This window comes from Meles meles, chromosome 11, assembly GCF_922984935.1.
Source record: "Meles meles chromosome 11, mMelMel3.1 paternal haplotype, whole genome shotgun sequence".
NCBI classification, from domain to species: domain Eukaryota; kingdom Metazoa; phylum Chordata; class Mammalia; order Carnivora; family Mustelidae; genus Meles; species Meles meles.
Window position 1 is genome coordinate 85898485 of NC_060076.1, and position 20798 is coordinate 85919282.

Consider the following 20798-nt stretch of genomic DNA (forward strand, 5'->3'; position numbering starts at 1 on the left):
GCCACTGGAAAAAGGAAATAACCTATTGCAAAGAGTCCTAGAAAATAAGAGTGGGCAGTTGCCAAAGCTGACTCAAGCCCTGACCACGGCCCATATAATTACCAGTGTTTCAGCTGTGTGGAGGAGACTCTTGGCATGTTTTCTGTCAAAATAATCACAGAGTCATTAAAATAGTACTTACCCCAGAATGATTCTTTGGAGCTTTTAGGGAGCTACTAACTAATTAATCCATACCTTGGTTCTGAGACACAGTTTGGAATCGTCCTTGTTTTCCTGGTGAGAAAGAGAGAGAAAAACTCATGTTCTAAAGGTCTCACATTAGACCTACTGCCAGAAGTTACCAAGCAGCAGTCCCCTTAAAGTTGTGCACCGTAGGTTTTCATTGGGGTAGGACAGGTCAGGGCGATGGGCCCAACGGGCTGCTGGCTTTGAGGGCCAAGTGGGCTTTACTAGCTTTTGACGAAGAGTGAGCTTGCTTCCACTCCCCGCATGCTGGTCGTTGGGAAGTCTTGAATGCCATTATAACTTCGCTCTGTCTAGCACTCCTGTTGGCCAGACTGTGTGGAAGCCACTGGGAAAGAAACTTCGTGGATATTTAATAGCTCACATTTATTAAATGCTGACAATGTGGCAGGCCCCGTTCTAAATACTCCATTCTCCGCTTAATCCTTGCAAAGCCCAGTGAGGTAGGTCCTGTCGTTATCCTGCTTTATAAATGAGGAGCTTACTGAATGTGGCTGGGTTGGGATGCGGATCCTGTGAGTCGGCCTTCAGCACAGTCCGTGCCTGTTGGAGTGTTCTAAGCTGTAGCGGTCTCTTCTGACGTGTCACCAAAAATGGCTGTTGGCGTTTGGTGGCAGGATGATGGCGGGTAGCTCCGTCCTTTTTTATTTTACGAAGTTTCCAGTTTCTTCTTTTTCTTGTCTCTCTTTCTGTTTTTAACTGAGGTATAGTCGACTTAAAGTATTACGTTTCAGGTGTGCAAAATACTGACTCGACAATCATATATATGTTATGTGGCCTCCAGTTTTATTGCAAAATGCTCACAGCTTCCTTGCGAAGGAGCCTTTTCCGAAACAAAGACTCCTCCTTGGTCCCTGGATCCAGACTTTGTTTTATTGTGTCTTGACAACTTTTTCTATGTGAGAGAACCATGTGGGGATCTCTCCTCAGAAATGCATTGAGATGCATAGATTTTTTTTTTAACCAGGTGATTTCATTTCCTTGCTAGCATGTAGGCTTTTGTTGTAAAACGCTGCCAACTTGTAAACTAAAGTTGCTGTAGAAATCCTCGGCAGTGCCATTAAAGAATTTGAACAGAGGAGACACGTAAGGGATCCAGAATATTATGGGTTTTGTACCTTAATTATGATTAATGATGTATGATTAGTAGGTTAAGGGGCTTGTGTTTGAACAGAAGAGAGGAAAATGAATAAACCGAATTTCTCACTCCAGCCAGCCCCTCTGACATAGTAAGCCTTGAGAATTTACACTTTTATACTTTCAAGCTTATCATTTCATTTTATTACTGTCATTTAGTGGCTTGAAAGGAGGTTCTCTCTCTGAAAGCTACAGATTTGTCTTTTGTTCTCTTGCCAGAGATTTTGGAACCAAAGCGAAAGTGTATGAGTTCCCAAATAAAAGGTCTTAACTGGGTTGATTCAAGAGGGAAATGTTACATCTTCAGAGGCCTCCACTCTGTCCCAAACAGCGCGTCTCTCGCCCCAATCTGTCGTCGTACCGTGTGTCACTGCCCCCACAAAACTTACTGTGTGAAATCACCCTTTGTTTTTCTCTTTGCCTCTCCCGCTGCAGTATGCGTTTCATTCGAGCATGGATCTTCTCTTGGTTCCACTGGGTCCTAGAATTGTACTTAGCGTGTCGGGGAGATTCAACAGTGTTTATAAAACAAACATGTGAGTGAAGGGAGGGGCCCATGTGCTTTAAACAAAATCTTATGTTTCAACAGGACGTTCCCCATCAGAGGTTTTCAGATTTATGACGGGCCCGTTCATCTGACCAGGTGCACCTTCAAAAAATACGTGCCCACTCCAGATCGGTACACCAGCGCTGTTGGCTTCCTTATGAAGAATCCCTGGCAGATAACCCCCAGGAATAACATCTCCCTCGTGAAGTTTGGTCCGCATGTAAGTAGGGCCTTATGGTACCTGTGCGGTGACCATGGCGGGAGGGCGGGGGATAGATCTTTCCCAAAGACAAAAACACCAAGTATTCGTGATGAGTCTTTACAACAGGGAGGAGAAGTAGATGCAAGAGAGACTCCTAATTCCATGCACACTGTTCCATTGGGTTCAAGGTGAGAACAGAAGTCCCATGTGACCTGAGGTATTTTTGACCTTCATGTAATACCTCGGAAGGGGCTTGAAGTGATGACACGGAATGGGGATGGCAGAGTGTCAGAGGAGCAGCAGGATATAGATTTGGGAAGTTCATTGTGAGCATCTGTGCGGAGAACTGAGTTCTGCCTGGTATTTTACTTGTCTGGGGCTTGTTCTTCTGGAGAACCAGAGGATAAAGGGATGGGAAAGAAGAGGAGTACTGTGGGGGTGCCTGGGAGGCTCAGTGGGTTAAAGCCTCTGCCTTCAGCTCATGTCATGATCTCAGGGGATCGAGCCCGGCATTATTCTCTCTGCCCAGCAGGGAGCTTGCTTCCTCCTTTCTCTCTGCCTGCCTCTCTGCCTACTTGTGATCTTTGTCAAATAAATAAATAAAATCTCTAAAGGAAAAAAAAAAAAGATGAGTACTGAGATGGTATAAGACAGATACAGGTACAAACTGTTGGGAGGTTTTTATGAAGACTGCAAAGAAGACTGAGAAATAATTGTTTACAGTACAGTAGCCCACAGAAATTGTTTTCTTAGTACTTTCATCCGTGCCCTCTGGAGCCTGAGCGCATAGGACAGTCTGATTATGTACCTTGCCCTCCGCCATCTTGCCTGTTCCAAGATGACTGTGGTACTGGGGGGATGAGTCTCTCCTCACTCACGGCTCCCAGAAATGGCTGAAGCTGGGAAGTGGCTCATATTTCTCTCATTTTTGTCCACAGGCAGACTCTGCAGTTGCCTAGTTTAAAATAGAACATGGGAGGGGCACCTGGCTGGCTCAGTGGGTTAGGCCTCTGTCTTCGGCTCAGGTCCTGATCTCAGGGTCCTGGGATCAAGCCTCACATCAGGCTCTCTGCTCAGTGGGGAGCCTGCTTCCCTCTCTCTCTTTCTGCCTGCATCTCTGCCTGCCTGTGATCTCTGCCAAATAAATAAATAAAATCTTTGGGAGGAAAAAAAAAAAGAACATGGGATAGTTTGACCAGAGTCGGTATCCAGTTTTCCAGAATGGCTGAGGCATGAAACAGGAGCCCAGGTGCAAATTGGGATGCCAGCTTCGTTAGCCGGTTCTCTCTTAGGCCCTGTGACTCCAGGGGAAGAGGGAAGGCTACATTAGCAGATCACTTCCCGCATAAATAAGTAGGGCAGTCCTTGGAACAGCTAGGGAGGGGGTGGGGTGTTCACTTACTGCCCGCACAGACCTTTCCATACACGGAGTTCTAGTGACCCCTGACTCACTCGTTCTGAGAAATAGCTCACTGGGTGTTACATTGGCTGTGGAGATCCCGAGTTCTCACATCCGTGCTCTTCAAGGTAGTGGTCATCAGCCTGGCGGTCTGACGGTGCTGGTGCCCTGGGAACAGTTTGCAAAGGGAACGGTTTGCCAGTTTTATTCTCCCTGAAGAGGTGGGAAATGTGCCCTAAACTTCTCCTAGATTTAACCACAGAAGGTACAAGGGAAACGGGGAAGAAAAGGCCTACAAGTAAGAATTTAGAGCCACTTGTCCCAAACATCACTGATTTTCTTTTTCTTTTTTTTTAAATATTTTATTTATTTATTTGACAGAGATCACAAGTAGATAGGCAGGCAGAGAGAGAGAGAGGGAAGCAGGCTCCGTGCTGAGCAGAGAGCCCGATGCGGGACTCAATCCCAGGACCCGAGATCATGACCTGAGCCGAAGGCAGTGGCTTAACCCACTGAGCCACCCAGGCGCCCCAACATCACTGATTTTTCACTGAGTTGCCTTTTACTTCGATGTTCGGTTGATTTTACAACATCTGAGGGTGATGAGTGCGTAAAAGCATTTGAGAGGTGTATCTGTGAGGCTTGCGTAGTGGGAATAATTTACCACGAATAAGAAGTAGCTAAAGACTATAAAACGTGTCACCTGCAGCCTGCTTTGCAGCTGTGTCCTGTGTGTTTAATAAAAGCCTTAAATTAACTCTACCTGACATGAAAATGACTGAGCTGGGTTTGGTTGATGTTGGGGAGAATGTAAAAATAAAATGATGAGCTAGCCCAGAAGATGGAATTTTATAATAGATTTTTATCTAATTGAGGTATAATTAGCAGGCAGGGAAATGCACACACCTTAAGTGTGAAGTTTATAATTTTTTTTTTTTAAGATTTTTATTTATTTGATAGAGATTACAAGTAGGCAGAGAGGCAGGCAGGGAGAGAGAGGAGGAAGCAGGCTCCCTGCTAAGCAGAGAACCCGACGCGGGGCTCGATCCCAGGACCCCGGGATCATGACCTGAGCCGAAGGCAGAGGCTTTAACCCACTGAGCCACCCAGGCGCCCTGAAGTTTATAATTCGTAACAAATAGGCATGACTGCGTATTTCCACCTTCCCACGACTGTTCTGATTCTCTTACCAAGGTTAGTTTTGTTGGAGAGCAGGTAATTCTTTTTAAATGGAAAAAAGGAAAACACCAACATTTGCTACCTGACTTCCACAAGGCTCTGTGACTTTTTTCTTTTCTTTTTTTTTTTTTTTTGCCCAACCGTGTCATAATTAACTGAACACTTTGATTGATTGGGTGCCATTGTCGACAACCGTGAACTGAGACTCGCGGCTGCTCTAACCTTGAAGCAGTTGAAATGGATATGACAGGGCGCCTGAGTGGCTCAGTGGGTTAAAGCCTCTGCCTTCGGCTCAGGTGATGATCCCGGGGTCCTGGGATTGAGCCCCGCGTCGCGTCGGGTTCTCTGCTCGGCGGAGAGCCTGCTTCCCTTCCTCCCTCTCTGCCTGCCTCTCTGCCTAATTGTGATTTCTGTCTGTCAAATAAATAAATAAAATCTTTGAAGAAAAAAAGAAAGAAATGGATATGCCATTGGGCGCTCGCCGGGGATGCCAGCCAGGACGGTAGAAGCCTTCCCATTGTGATGTCCTGATTTTTCACTGCCGGCAGGTCTCTCTGAATGTCTTCTTTGGGAAGCCTGGCCCTTGGTTTGAAGACTGTGAGCTTGATGGTGACAAGAACTCCATATTCCACGACATTGATGGCTCCGTGACAGGCTACAAGGATGCTTATGTGGGAAGAATTGACAACTACCTGATCCGCCACCCAAGCTGTGTGAACATTACCAAATGGAACGCGGTGGTCTGCAGCGGGAACTACGCCCAGGTGAGCCGTTATGCACTGTGATGCCGGACTCCGACCCAGCCGCTGACAGCATCTCTTCCGGGAGGAGGGCTCTCCTGCTCTGCAGGGTCATTGATCCTTTCCAAAGCATGATTTTTCTTTAGGAAAAAAGAAAAAAAAATTCATAAGGGATTGGGGACTCATACAATTTTATTTCAAGTTCTCCTCCTTCAGAGCGATTCAACAAGTGGAAACGTGGGTCCAAGAGTGGTAGCATGATTTGCCCTTCGTTAAATATGCTTGGGATACAGTTGGGGTGAGAACTCATACTTCCTAAGTCTTAGGCCAGGTTTTCTTGCCATGCTGCCGCTGTGCTCACTGGAAGGGGGATTTATTCTTTGCTTTGAGGGTCATTATCTCTGCTAAATTAGAGAATTAGGCAGGGGGATAAAGACTGGAGGAAGTTTTCTGGCTTAATTTTAAAGGAGTATTAGCTTCTTTGTTGTGGGATTTCTTATCCCCATAAGGAAAAAAAAATGTTATTCTTGCCTAAGTTCTGGGAAAAACAAAGAAAAAAATGGAGAATTAACTATAATAGAGAAGAAAAGAATGTGGTTTGAAATGTAGTTTCTTTTTCCTTTCATCTTACTCTTAATCAGAATTGCCTGCTAAAACTGTTAACCCCGGATGCTGTAGAAATTCTAGAATTAAAATAAAACAAAAAAGCTTTTAGCTCTTTTCCATAGCTACAGTTTAGTTGAATTTCATGGGTGTGTGTCTGTCTGAGAGTGGTATGTGCTCACCAGTGAAATAGAAAATTATTATAAATGTGCCCGTCAACTGTTTGGATTTCAAATGTATTCGAGAATGTGAATCTAATCCTCCTGTCTTACAAGGCAGAGTAGTAATTCAATTTTTACTGGAGGACGAAGAAAGAAGTAAGTCATCTAATGCTTCCTAGGAGGTTCTAGGAATGGTAGGACCACAAGTCAGAACTTTTCTCCTGAGAATTTGAGATTTGGGCTGGGAGCCCAGATCTGCAGCCATTTGCTGTTACTTAGATAATGTTTAGACTGTATGTTTTTCGGTAAAAGGTAGAAACAAAATAAGACTGTATGTTTTTAGGCAAAAGGTAGAAACACCTGGATCTCAAGATGGCATAATAATTGTTCGGCTATTTGTGAATATATTTTAGCTCTTTGCTAATGCAAGGGTTAAAGGGGCTCAGGAAGAAAGGTGAAAACATAAGGCGAATTTAAGTTACAGGGGCACCTGGGTGACTTAGTCAGTTGAGTGTCCCAGGGTCCTGAGATCGAGTCCCGTATCAGACTCCCTGCTCAGTGGGGAGTCTGCTTCTCCCTCTGCCTCTGCTGCTCCCCTTGTTTGTGCTTTCTCCCTCTCTCTCTCTCAAATAAATAAATAAAATCTTTAAAAAAAAAAGTTACATGTGTCACTTCCTGTCCTTCCTGGATTTGGAAGAAGGCAGGAGATTGATTTCGATATGTCTATTACATATTTCGTATTATATATAATCTGTTTTTTATGTTATAACCTAGTTCTAAAATTATATTGTTATTTTAACTTATATTTAAAATTATATTCTATATTTATATAATCTATATAGTAAGTATAGGTTAAATATGAACATATTTTTTAAAATAAATATAATAGGGGCGCCTGGGTTGCTCAGTGGGTTAAAGCCTCTGCCTTCGGCTCAGGTCATGATCCCAGGGTCCTAGGATCGAGCCCCGCATCAGGCTCTCTGCTCAGCAGGGAGCTTGCTTCCTTCTCTCTCTCTGCCTGCCTCTCTGCCTACTTGTAATCTCTGTCTGTCAAATAAATAAATAAAATCTTTAAAAAAAAATAAAATAAGTATAATATGTTTGTGTAGTAACTATAACATAATACATAGTACATAAATAAACACTAAATAAATATGTACTAAATATATTTTTATAATAAATTTTTATACTTTCTATTTTAATATATTTTGATTTTTATAATAAATACTATAATTTTTACAATAAATACTAAATAAATATAACATACTAAGTAAATATATACTAAATAAATATATATAAATGAAGACCATTGGTCATCTCAAATGATATGTTTCCTATCGTTATTTTAAATCTTTAAGGGGTGTCGTAAAGAGTGTTACTATACTGAAATAGTCAGACATGACAGATATTTGGGAGCATTTCTGGCTCACAGGTTGTATGCATGAGGAATCAATATGGACAAAACCATAGAACTGACAGGAAGAAAAATAGAGAACTATCGTGGATTAAATGCCGTTTTTGGCAAGCATTTTAATCTTTCTGGAGAGTTCCGTTATGGGATAGTGATTTGTTTTAGGAAATCGTTCTGAGGTGTGTTCTTTGGAGGATGCCTTTGGAGAAGGTTTCATTTTGGCACAGCGAGGGGCACAGCCACTGGAATAAATTCAGGATTTTTAAATTTGTCTCTGTTGAATGTATTTTTTTCCAGTTTTTGCAAAGTGCTTTATAGCTTTTATTTTATTTATTTTTGTTGAATGGGTGAAAAATGACTTCTTGGGCTGATGTAGGTCATGGAAATTTGAACGGCAAAGCTCTAAGATATTTCCATTTTCCATCGCTTGTTTTAGAGGAAAGGCTTTCAGATCGACTGGTGGGTATCAGTTTTCACATTAATTTACGGATTCTTTGTATGTGTGTTCTTCAGACTGAGGTATTTCTTTGACAAGCTGTGTAAGCCACAAAGGTTTTATATTCTGATGAATAAGCCGGCCTGTGGCGGTGGGACGGACGATGAAGGTCTTGGCTAGCGGAACGCTTGGTCTGTTTTTACCATTGCTGCTTAAGTCAGCTTCGTTTTAAGTATAACTTAGGATGAAGTTGGCTACTCTTCATTGAGTCTGGCTTAGGTCACAGAACCTCTGTTCTGGAAGGAGAGACTCTGAACTTTGTGCTGGAAAATATTTTAGGTTATCTGAGCTTTCATTCTCTGTTTTTTAATTCTTTTTTAAAAAAATCATTAAGTTTTAATTTGTTTTGCAAGATTTTTATTGATTTGAAAGAGAGAGAGCACGAGTTGGGGGGGAGGGTGAGAGGGAGAGAGAGAAGCAGACTCCCCACTGAGCAGGGAGCCCTATGGGACTGGATCCCAGGACCCCGAGATTGTGATCCGAGCCACCCAGGTGCCCCTTAAGTCTTTAATCTTAATTCCAGTATAGTTAACATAGAGTGCTCAGTTAGTCTTAGATGTATGAGTAGTAGTGATTCAACAATTCTGTACGTGGCTCAGTGCTCATCACGGTTCGGTGTGCTCCTGAATTCCCAGTCCCTATTTCGCCCAGCTCGCCCTGCCTCCCACCTCCCCTCCGGGGACTACCAGCGTGTTCTCTGTGGTTGAGAGTCTTCTCCGCTTTAATTCTTGATTGCTTTCTGAAGGTTTACGTGCAGACGTGGAGCACTCAGAACCTGACCATGACCATCGCGCGAGATGAGTACCCCTCCTACCCTATGGTGCTCCGGGGCATTAACCAGAAGGCGGCCTTTCCTCAGTACCAGCCGGTGATCATGCTGGAGAAGGGCTACACCATCCACTGGAACGGGCCGGCACCGAGGACTGCTTTCCTCTACCTCATAAACTTCAACAAGTACGTCTCCATCACTGTTACTTCCCATAGTGGAGCAAGGCGTCCTTTCATGGGGACAAGCCAGACCGTATTGCTTTCGGAGCAGGGCACGAATGCCCGGTGTCATGTACTTCGTTCTTAGGTGGAAGTCGTATATGTCTTGTTGACATAATTAAGCAGTTTCACAGATTGACAGGACCCAGTCCTGTTAGAAACATTTCTCTTTTGTCTGTGGTTGAGCTGTTGTGTGCAGCCTCCCAAGAGGTTTTACTATAGTCTGCCCAACGCTGTTAATTCCCCGTCGCTGGGAGGGGACGAAGTTGTGTTGGGCGGTCCAGCTGAGCTCTTGGTTATCTAGAAAGTGCAAAGATGTTTGAGACCTGACAGAAGAGAGCGGCGTGGTGGACAACTAACATCAGCTATGGGCGAGAGGGGAAAGAGCCGAGACGTGAATTTCAGGCACTCACCACCCCTGCTGGAAGGCATCTTTCTGTCCCTTCTGGATTTCATTTGTCTGTCCTAATAATATTGCTTTCAATCAAAGGCTCTGTTTTTCCATCAATGTATTCAAGTGTTTTCTGTGTGCCCGCTGACCTAAAGATGAGCGAGAAAAGTTCATGCCTTTCAGGAGCTCCTGTTGTCCAGGTAGAAAAAATGTTAAGTGCATTGACAACCCAGTGCTATTTTTAGTGGACATGGGATAGGGCGGGAATGCTGCCTCCTGGGGCCGGGCCGGGCTGCACAGAGGAAGTGATACTGAGGGCTCAGTCTTGTTAGAAAAGCAATGCCGTTGAGAATGGGCTGGCTCTGCTCAGGGGTGGATGGATTCAGTGCGATGGGAGCATGGGGTGTGTCAGGGCAAGTGACAGATGACCCTGGCAAGGAGGAATGGGACTATTTTGAAAGGCAGAGGTAACCAATCTAGTTGCGTGTGATGGTGACCCTGGGGGATTCCATGAGACTATTCGGATAGGGGTTGGAAAAATAGAAATGGCCTCTCTCTTTTTTTTTTTTTTTAAGATTTTTGTCTATTTATTTGACAGAGAGAGATCACAAGTAGGCAGAGAGGCAGGCAGAGAGAGAGGGGGAAGCAGACTCCCTGCCGAGCAGAGAGCCCAATGCGGGGCTCGATCCCAGGACCCTGAGATCATAACCCGAGCCAAAGGCAGAGGCTTAACCCACTGAACCAGCCAGGCACCCTGAAATGGCCTCTCTTAAAACACCCACTTAAAAACAAAAAAAAGACAAAAAAGAAAACATAAAAACAAAAAAACACCCACTTGAAATGAACAGAGGTGGGCCTGTAACATGTAGGAATTCAGCTCTATGTAGGTCACTTCCAAATATCTGTGACATATCAGCAAATGCCCTTTTTCTGAGATGTTAGGGCCCAGCACCTGCTCTCAAGTAGACCATGACTGTTTTCCCCTAACACTTGCTGCTGTTTCTCTATGCCTTTGCTGGAGAATTGTACCCCCTGCCTACGGATCCAGCCCCGGGCAAAAATCCCAGGACTCCTCACTGATGCTTCTTTTCTTCATGGTCAGCGACCAGAACCTGTCAGTCGCATCTCCTTAGCGCTGTGTGAGTCTCTCCACTTCTTTCCACCCCTACTGCTTGCGGCTGAGTTCAGACCATTATCGTCTCTCACCTGGATCCTACGTGACCTCCCCGCATCCAGTCCTTACTTCACACTGTGTCCAGGGTGAGGTCTCTAAAAGCCAATCCTGTGTGGCCAGTCTCAGGAGTGAGCTGCGGAGAAGGCAGTGAAAGAAACGGTGATGGTCAGAGGGGACCACGGGGAAAGTCAGAGTGACCAGTAATGCAAAGACTGGTATCCGGCAGTGTGTGATTTTGATGTGAGAGATTCAACCAAAGGATACGCAGGGTTCTGTGCGGATCGCGTGTAACTTCTGAACAAGCACTGAGCGGGAAAAGATCTTTTAGAGTAAAAATCTTTTAAAGTGAAACGAGGCCAAACCCAGAAGTTTCAAAAATCTGCATGGGCTTTTGAAGTTCAGTCAGACTTTCCTTGCCAAAGTAGCTCAAAGTTTATAAAAATTACATCATGGGCAGAAGGAAGAGGAAGAGATGGACAGTTTTTTCCCCCCAAATTTGATGTGATTATAGAGCAGTCATAGGTTTTGTCATAGTGCCATGTCTACAAATATCACTTTAAAAATGGTAAGACTTGTGCTTATTCAGTAAACAAAATAAGGAAGGTAGAGAAAAATATAAAGAAAATGGAAATAACCTATAATTCTTCTAATCAGAGTGAGGCGTTATAAACGTATTATTCTCCTCTCTCTCCACCTTGTTTTTTTTTTTTTTTCTTTTTAAAAACATTTTATTTATTTTTTTGACAGAGAGAAATCACAACTAGGCAGAGAGGCAGGCAGAGAGAGGGGGGAAGCAGGCTCCCCGCTGAGCAGAGAGCCCGATGCAGGGCTCGATCCCAAGACCCTGGGATCATGACCTGAGCCAAAGGCAGAGGCTTTAACCCACTGGGCCACCCAGGCACCCGTCCACCCTTGTGTTTTCGGAGCATATAAATATACCAGAATTTACTTGACTGCTCTCTTTCTCCGTGAGCATGTATCTTCTTTTTCTTCTGCCAGCCCCTCGACACGCCCTTTGTGCTATTATAAATGATTCAGCATAGAGCATCTTTCCTGGTCTACATTCCTAATTATTCTTTAAGGGGATTACTGGTAAAACCTGCATGAATAATTTTAAGGCCTCATTACATATTATTTAAAAATTCTTTGGAAGACTGGTGGTAATTGTAGAACCCTGTGAATGTACTTAATATCACTGAACTGTAGAGTTAAAAATGGATAAAAAGATAAATTTTTGGTTATGTATATTTTACCACAACTTACAAAATGCCCTCAAACAGCAAATGATTTAATGGTTTCCAGAAAGTGTTGATTTTATATCTAAAGACAGGATATTACCTAAGGAAAAAAAAGGAAAACCAAACCAGAGCAGTTTGGTAGTGTGCATCAAAAGCTTTAAAAGCACATATGCCTTTATATCCAGCAGTTTTACCACTAAGTATTTATCCTAATGCAATCATAAAAGAAAAAATTTATGAACAAAAAAATTCTTTGGAGAAGCATCTGGCTGGCTCAGAAGGTTGGAGCGTACAACTTCTGGTCTCAGGATTGTGAGTTTGACCCCCCACTTTGGGTGTAGAGATTACTTATAAATAAATAAAATAAATAAATAAATAAAAATAGGGGCATGCCTGGGTGCCTCAGTGGGTTAAAGCCTCTGCCTTCGGCTCGGGTTCTGATCCTGGGGTCCTGGGATTCAGCCCCGCATCGGGCTCTCTGCTCAGCGGGGAGCCTGCTTCCTCCTCTCTCTGCCTGCCTCTCTGCCTACTTGTGATCTCTCTCTGTCAAATAAATAAAATCTTTTTAAAAAAAAAACCTTTGGAAAGATTTTTACCAGCGTACACTCTCACTGTCAGGCTATTAGTGTTTCTTCTGTTTTCGCAGACCCCATTCCCAGCCATCTCATTTAATTTTACTCTCCTCTTGCCATGTCTCAGTACATTTTATCCAGCTTCTGTTCACATTCCTTGAGGTCCTGTTGAGACTGAGACGTTGCTGTAAGTCAGACAGTTGTCATAAGTATATTGATAAGAGAAGTTTGGGTAACTTACAGAGGTGGGCGGAATTGCTGGTATGTCAGGGTGTGGGACTTCCGTTGTTAGTGGCTCAGCCAATACACAGCAGAAGTTTTTGTTTGTTTGTTTGTTTTTTAAAATTTATTTATTTATTTGACAGACAGAGATCACAAGTGGGGGGGGGGGGCGGAGGGGAAGCAGGCTCCCTCCTGAGCAGAGAGCCCGATGTGGGGCTCGATCCCAGGACCCTGGGATCATGACCTGAGCCAAAGGCAGAGGCTTTAACCCACTGAGCCACCCAGGTGCCTCCCCACAGCAGAAATTTAAGGCGGAGAAGAATCCCAGCTGAAATTTACAAATGCTGTAGTACTCAAAATACGCAGGCTCAAGTGTGGATTTATTGTTTGATTGTCTCTCCTTTATAGGAATGACTGGATTCGAATTGGCCTCTGCTATCCATCAAACACAAGTTTTCAAGTTACCTTCGGCTTTTTACAGCGCCAGAATGGCTCGTTATCCAGAATGGAGGAGTACGAGCCCGTGCACTCACTGGAAGAGCTGCAGCGGAAGCAGTCGGAGAGGAAATTCTATTTTGACTCCAACACGGGGTAATTGGGCGCAACCAGTGCATGAGAATTACTGCTATTTTTCTTTAATGGTGAAATTACTAGTTCTTCAGCCTAACTAAGAATAGGTTGGGATGGGACGGCTGTTTAGAAAAGCAGCTGATGTGGGTAATTCTCTGCTCATCACTATTAGAGGTTTAGAGACGTAGAATGAATCGTAATTACAGTTGGCAGCAGAAATCGGATGAAGATGTTTGCCATATACCTATTAGGGCAATTTGGAGAGAAAAATGACCCTTGTCAATAAAGAACCAGTAGGCCCAATTGAAAATTAAAATAATTTTTTTTCCTATGGCAACCCTTAAGTTGATTATTTACATGGGCTAGAGTGGATATTTCAGGGAGCGCTCATTTTTTTCTTCCTTTAAGGTGATCTCTCAGGTTGACCTTGAGTCTTAAAAAACGACCAAACCAAACCACTGTGTAACCATGGCATGTTTGCTTTCAACTTTCTCTAGGCTGCGTCTTTCCACTTTTTAATTCTAATCCTGGTCACCCGGGGTCCTGTTGGCTTTGTCTGCCTTTATCCAGTTACAGTCTCTCAGCCTTTGGGTTATGGTAGGCTCGATCTCCTGTCCTCTTCCTGCAAGTAGCATGCTCCTTCAGCGTCCGTCCCTGAAGCTGACATTCCCATCACATATGCCTTCGTCTAGGTACCATAAAGATACTCATGTGACTAAGAGCCATTTCTTCGGCAAATTCACTGTCCGCTGAATGAAGGACGTGGGCTTCTAAAGCAAGTCATTAGCGAACTCGAGGTTTAAATGCTGCGATTCCTATAGTGGGGTTTTCAGGGCGCCTTCTGAGGTCACCCACAAGCTCAGCCTGGGATGCCCAGTGACATCCCAAGAAGGTGACACGGGGCTAACTCCTGAGGAATGAGTAGGAGGAGATGGAAAAAGAGAGGGGTCAGGTGTCCCCAGGAGCAGTGTGGAGAGGTGCACGGAGGCATGGAAGAACGCGGCATGGCATGTTTGGGGGAAAGACGAAAGTTCAGAATGGGGAGAAGGGGGCGTGAGGTGGGGGTTCCGGCAAGTGGCTTGTTAGTTTTTGAAGAAGATGCCCCTCTTTTGCCCTCCAGGGCTCCTCCAGCAGCCCGTGTGACCCGCTGAAGTCTTTTCTTATCATAATTGTTGCTGATTTTCAGTTCTTAGTAAGACTTAAGATAACCTACTTGGACTTTTATTCTGCAGATGGCAGAATTTCCACAGTCCCCGCTGATTTTCCACAGAAATAAATGGAACACCTCAATTTGCGAGGATGGTCTGGAGATCGCAAATGATGAATGATTAACTGGGAAATAATTTTTTTTCCATTCTGGTATTTTTAGAATCCCTCAGCCTTCGAGGTTCTAATTCTTTTTAAGTCTATTCATTTTGTTGATTTTTAATTATATGTCATTTAATTTTATTTATTTATTTATTTATTTATTTATTAAAAAATTAAAAAAAAAAATTTTATGTCAAAAGGCCCAAGCCTAATTCGGTCCCTTTCATTCCTGATAGATGTATGTTAAAAGTTTCGATGTTAGGACAATGGCTGCTTTTTACCTCATAACTGCAACTTTTCGTTGTTAACTGACTTTGTATTAAAATATGAATTCGTGATCTCCAGTCATCAATCACATTTGATCAGATGCTTTACAGTCTTGACTTCCTTTGGTTCAGAAAGACTGGGTTTGCTGACAGATGCTGGACTGTTGCCTGGAAGTTACTTTTCCATTCCTCTTGGCAGCAGGAGGATAATTCCAAGTGGGCAGGACTGTTCCTTTCCCTTGATTCTGGCCGAAGTACAGACAGAAGGACCTCAGGCCCATCTGCTCTTTGTAAACATCACAGGAATTGATGGGAGACCGCATCTTGGCCTTAGCCAAGCAAGTCACAGTTGCTATTTTTATTTCAAATTTATGCCTTAAACCAAAATGATTTATAAACAACAACAACAAAAAAACCCCAGAAGCACACTAATTTACGAAATCTTAAACTCAACATAAGTCTAAAATTTTCCAAGGAAGTTTTGAACCAAACCAAAGTCCAGCCTCCCAAATTACCTATTGAACTGATTCACTCCAGGAATGAACTTTGGTATGTTCCAGAATGATTGAGTCGGGTTATCAAAAATATTTCCTGAAAGTAGTGTTGCATTTGACTTGGGGCCCTGGGAGGATAGAAAGGAAGGAGAAACGACTTTATTAGTTTTGTAATTTATTTTCTTTTAAGGAAAAGTTACTTTATTAGAGGAATAGCCTTCTGGGCCATGAGCCAGTGGGAGGAATTTCCATGAGTTTGTGAGAGGCCGGCTAACATCCCGTGGACTGGTTTGTGTTCTCAGGTTGCTGTTTTTGTATCTCAAAGCCAAAAGCCACAGGGATGGCCACAGTTACTGTTCATCTCAGGGATGCGAAAGAGTCAAGATCCAGGCAGCGACGGACTCAAAAGATATCAGTAACTGCATGGCCAGAGCGTATCCCCAGTATTCCAGGAAGCCGTCGGCCCTCAAGCGTATGCCTTCCATGATGACCAGGCTCTGCCAAGACTGCGGGACCCGCCAGGTAGATCACGGAGAAGAGGGAGCTGTGGGAGGAAGAACCGAAAGCAGTGTTCTTTTTGGTTTTTTGTTTGTTTCTTTATTTTGGCAATAGGCACATTTTTCTTGGGAACATCCGTCTTGCCAAGTTATAAATACTGCGTGATTTCTCCTGAATTTTGGCCCATTCTAGAATGTGATAAGCCTAAGAAGTAAACTAGTCCAAATTCGTAATAGCAATATCTGACCCCTGGGATACAGCATTTTACTGGGGATGGCTGTGGATTTTCTGGTCCTCATCATTTTCTTTCCCCCTCAGGTGTGATTCTGTTAAAACATTGCTGTTGGGTTTACATGTCAGTGATGTAGAAAAGTACTTTGTTTTATTGAACTATAAAATTCCTCTTCCAAAAATGCAACTCCTATATGGGGCACCTGGGTGGCTCAGTCGGTTGAGTGTCTGACTTCTGATTTTGGCTGAGGTCCTGATCTCAGGGGTCTGTGCTAAGCATGGAACCTGCTTGAGATTCTCTCTCTCTCTGCCTCTGCCCTTCCCCCACCAAAATAAATAAATCTTAAAAAAATGCAACTCCTATGAAAATTGCCCCCCCCTTAAGGTGGAAAGCTACTGTTAATTTTGAAGCATTTGCTATTACATTTACCTGTAATTCAAATTATAAACTAACTTTGGCTAGAAGCGAAATTCTTCTCCTCCTTAATTATAAGGCCTCCCTCTGGATCTTAAGAACACATGGCAATGAAAGTAAATCCAAAATAACGAGCTCAGACTGGGCATGGGGGTTTCAGAGGAAGTCAGACCAGCTCCAAGTGAAAAAGAAGTATAGAGTTGCTATTGCTCTAATTAATATTTAAGTTTTACACAAACAAATAGGGGTTACAGAAAATGGTTCTCAAAGTGTGGTCCCAGATCAACCGCATGAGCATCACCTGGGAACTTATAAGATATTTGAATTCTTGGTCCCACCCTAGTCCTCCTAAATCAGAAAAGTTTCTCATTTGTTTTTGCCTGTGGGTGACAGTAAGAGCAGAAGGAGGAACATGGATTTCAATGGCAACTCACTATCCACAGTTTCAATCTTTCATATCCTTGTTCCCCTTCTATTCTCCACCTCAAATAAAACCAGCCCATCAACCCACCTACCAGCCAACCAGCCAGCCAACCAACTCATCAGCCAACCCACCAACCAACCAGCCAGCTAACCAACTCACCTACCAACTAACCAACCAGCCAACTCACCAACCAACCCACCCACCAACCAACCAGCCAGCCAACCAACTCACCAACCAACCCACCAACCAAGCCAACCACGTACATGAAGAAGTTTATATAGATCCTTGCTTGTCCCATGTAATATGTTGACTGTCAAAGTGATATTTTATTTATTTTTTATTTTATTTTAATTTTTATTTTCTTGGGGGTAGGGATGGAGGGAGAGGAAGAGAGAGCATCTCAAGCAAACTACCTCCTGAGCATGGAGCCTGACACAGGGCTTAGTCTCACAACCCTTGAGATTATGACCTGAGCTGCAATCAAGAGTCAGACACTTAACTGACTTAGCCACCAAAGTGCCCCTAAAGTGATATTTTTAGATAATTTTAGTGGGGAAGTAAATTCTCCAGCCTGAATTTGTTAAAGTCCTTCATTACAGAAAAGATTATATAATTTATTAAAGCAATCACAACATGGTAATTTCTAAAAATAATTATCATTGGAAATATCCTAAGCCTATCTAAATGGTTCCATACATTAATGTTTAGCACTCCTAAACATAGTTTTTTTGTGTGCTTAAAACATTGATTAGAATTTATTTTTTATGTTTTATTTTTTTTAAAGACTTGATTGATTTATTTGACACAGACATCACAAGTAGGCCGAGACACAGGCAGAGAGAGAGGGGGAAGCAGGCTTCCCACTGATCAGAGAGCCCAATGCAGGGCCCTGAGATCATGACCCGAGCTGAAGGCAGAGGCTTAACCCACTGAGCCACCCAGGTGCCCCTAGAATTTATTTTAAAAAAATGTATCAATTACTGACTTGGTGCAATTGCAAAGTACTTGAAGCATTTGAAACCTCACTTTTATTTGGAAATTTGAAGGAATGAGTTTGTTTTGAATATCAGAAAGAAACACACGTACATGAGGAGTAAGTAGGAAAATTCATGCAGACTTTTGACTCTAAACCTGAGCTTCTAAATGTTGAGTATCGTGATGATTGTCACGTTGTCAATGTGCATTGATAAGGAGTATATACTTGAAGTGCTGAACTGTGTGAGAGTTCGGCCTGCTTTTGATTAGGAAGAAGGCTCTGAGGGAGGAGGTGCAAGGTGGGATTTGGGGGCTGGGAGTGATTTCAAGGAGTGGAGGGAAACAAGGAAGGGTATTCTGGGGGAGGGAACAGCATCTGCAAAGGCAAAGTGGCAGGAAAGGAGATAAAGCACTTGTGGGAAAGCGAGGTTGCTCTGGTACCTGTAGAAGGCAATAGAACAGTGGGATTAGGGGCCTGGATGTATGGGGTAGCTTGATTTATGGGACACAGTGCAAGTCAGGTCAGGAAGTTAGCTTGGTGATACACAACCTGCTGAAAGGTTTTGAAGTATAATCCTTGTCACCTTGACTTTCCTTAGTTCGGAGCGAGTGAGTCCCTGTTTAAGATAACTGGTCTGAAAAGGACAAAGATCTAAGTGTGAAGCACACTTACTTAGTCATTTGCAGAATTGATTTCCTGAACAAGATTTCAATTATTTGAGACTGGGATTATTCCAGAAAATGAGGAACATACCCTTCTTGAATTAAATCTGGATCCAAATATGGAATTCCAGACCATTCAGTCTGTACAAAAAGTTCACCGGCGGGGGGAAAAACCCAGCACCTTTGGGTTTCATGGAATTGAGTTGGTTTTGAGGCCCCTTTGAAGGAAGACGTGGTTGACAGAAATACGGAATTTCTTCCCTGTTTAGGTGGTGTTTACTAGTGATCCTCATAAAAGCTACCTCCCCGTGCAGTTCCAGTCACCCAGTAAAGCAGAGACTCAGCGTGGAGACCTGACTATTATCTCCGTAAGTACTGTCGGCACGTACCCTGCCTCAGCTTCTCACTGTTGTGTTTCGTCTGGTGGCATGAATTCTCGCTGGCAACAGTCACTTGGTGGCAAGCAATATGATGGAGCTACAAATACCTCCTAAACGTTTGCATTTTTACCCAAGTTAAATGTATCAGATCTTTTTTCTCTCTAGATTGTGTTTATTGATGACTTCAAGTGAATGTTAAAATTGGTTCGCAAAGTGTTAGTCCTCTCTTCTAGGCGGGTTTATGAAAGTGTAGGCCTGAGCCTCACTGGCAACACGTAGAATTTGGGCGAAGAGCCTGGCTAGCCAGGGGTGACCAGCTCTTGGCATGAAGTCTGTTCCAAATCAGGTTGACCTGAGTGCCACTGTCTAAGGAGCTCTCAGTTTGGGAGGTATCTAGCCACCTAACTGATATCTAGCCAGGCCTGGTTCCAGTCTCATGTGGTCTCTTTATTTATTTGTTTATTTAAAAATTTAATTTTAATTTTAATTTTTTAAAAGATTTTATGTATTTATTTAAGAGTGGAGAGAGCACAAGCAGGGGGAGTGACAGAGGGCAAGAGGGAGAAGCAGGGAGCCTGATGCAGGGCTCATCCTGGGACCCTGGGATCATGACCTGAGCCGAAGGCAGGTTTAACCCACTGAACCACCCAGTAACCCCTCACGTGGTCTCTTTTAAAGAGCTCATTTTTTCTTTTTTGTGTAACTGAGGTATAGCTGACCTACAATATTACATTAGTTTCATGCGTTCCACATAGCGATTTGACATCTGTGTACGTTATGAAATGCTCACCGTGGTAAGTGTGGTTACCACCTGTCACCATACAAAGTTACTACAATATTATTGACTCTATTCCCTGTGCTGTACTTTTCCTTCCTGTGACTTACACATTTTATAACTGGAAAAGTCTTTACCTCTTTTTTTTTTTTTTAAGATTTTATTTATTTATTTGACAGAGGGAGAGAGATCACAAGTAGGCAGAGAGGCAGGCAGAGAGAGAGGAGGAAGCAGGCTCCCCGCTAAGCAGAGAGCCCGATGCGGGGCTCGATCCCAGGACCCTGAGATCATGACCCGAGCCGAAGGCAGAGGCTTAACCCACTGAGCCACCCAGGCGCCCCCATGATGTAGGGTTTTTTGGGCAAAAACTTGTTAGCTCAGCATCCCAGGGCAGTTGGCGGCGTGGAGAACCTGACCCCAGCCTTGTTGGCGTGGGAATCCATTGCAGAAGGGAAGCGAGTGGGTGCTGAGTCTCTCTGCTCTACTAACTTCACAAGAAGATAATGTTTGGCTCGCCCAAAAAATCTCAGGCAGGCCCTGCTCCAGCGTCTGAAGACACATTTTAAACTCCTTTGCTGCACACGGGGTGCTCAGGACTCCAGAAAAGTCCCACAACATTCTGTTCTGTCATATTTACTCCAGTGGTTTACCCAAGCATTGCTGAAGTCTTTGCTAGGACATGCTGTCAGTTTAGTCTTTATGGAAACTTTTGTGATTTCTTTAAGCAATAGGTTTTTAGGGGGTTCTTTTCAAGAGCAGTTTAAGTGTGTAGAGGATCATTATGTATTTTTTCCTCAAATGTATCTCAGTTTTAGGCATTCCGATTTTTAAAAATAAGAGAATTATTTCCCATCTTCCCAAGTATGAAGTGGTACTTGACCTCAAGGATTTTCAGAATTGTTCCTTGGATTGGAACAATATAAACATAGCCAACAAAGTCATTTGACTCCTATGAGACAAGTAGTGATTAGAAATAAAATTTAGGGGCACCTGGGTGGCTCAGTCAGTTGGACGCCTGGCTTCGGCTCGGGCCCGTGATCTGGGGGTTCTGGGATCAGGTCCCGTGTTGGGCTCTGTGCTTAGTGCGGAATCTGCTT

At 43.5% G+C, this 20798-nt stretch overlaps 1 protein-coding gene across 3 annotated transcripts in view; it reads left to right on the forward strand.

Moving 5' to 3' along the window:
* CEMIP2 (cell migration inducing hyaluronidase 2) overlaps window positions 1-20798 on the forward strand; it is a 98253-nt gene that overhangs the window by 72119 nt on the left and 5336 nt on the right. For all 3 annotated transcript variants that reach the window (XM_046022385.1, XM_046022384.1, XM_046022383.1), the window contains 6 exons: window positions 1970-2147; window positions 5256-5471; window positions 8864-9072; window positions 13111-13293; window positions 15643-15862; window positions 18816-18914. In XM_046022385.1, coding sequence (XP_045878341.1) covers window positions 1970-2147; window positions 5256-5471; window positions 8864-9072; window positions 13111-13293; window positions 15643-15862; window positions 18816-18914 — 1105 coding nt within the window. The remainder of the gene's footprint in view (window positions 1-1969; window positions 2148-5255; window positions 5472-8863; window positions 9073-13110; window positions 13294-15642; window positions 15863-18815; window positions 18915-20798) is intronic.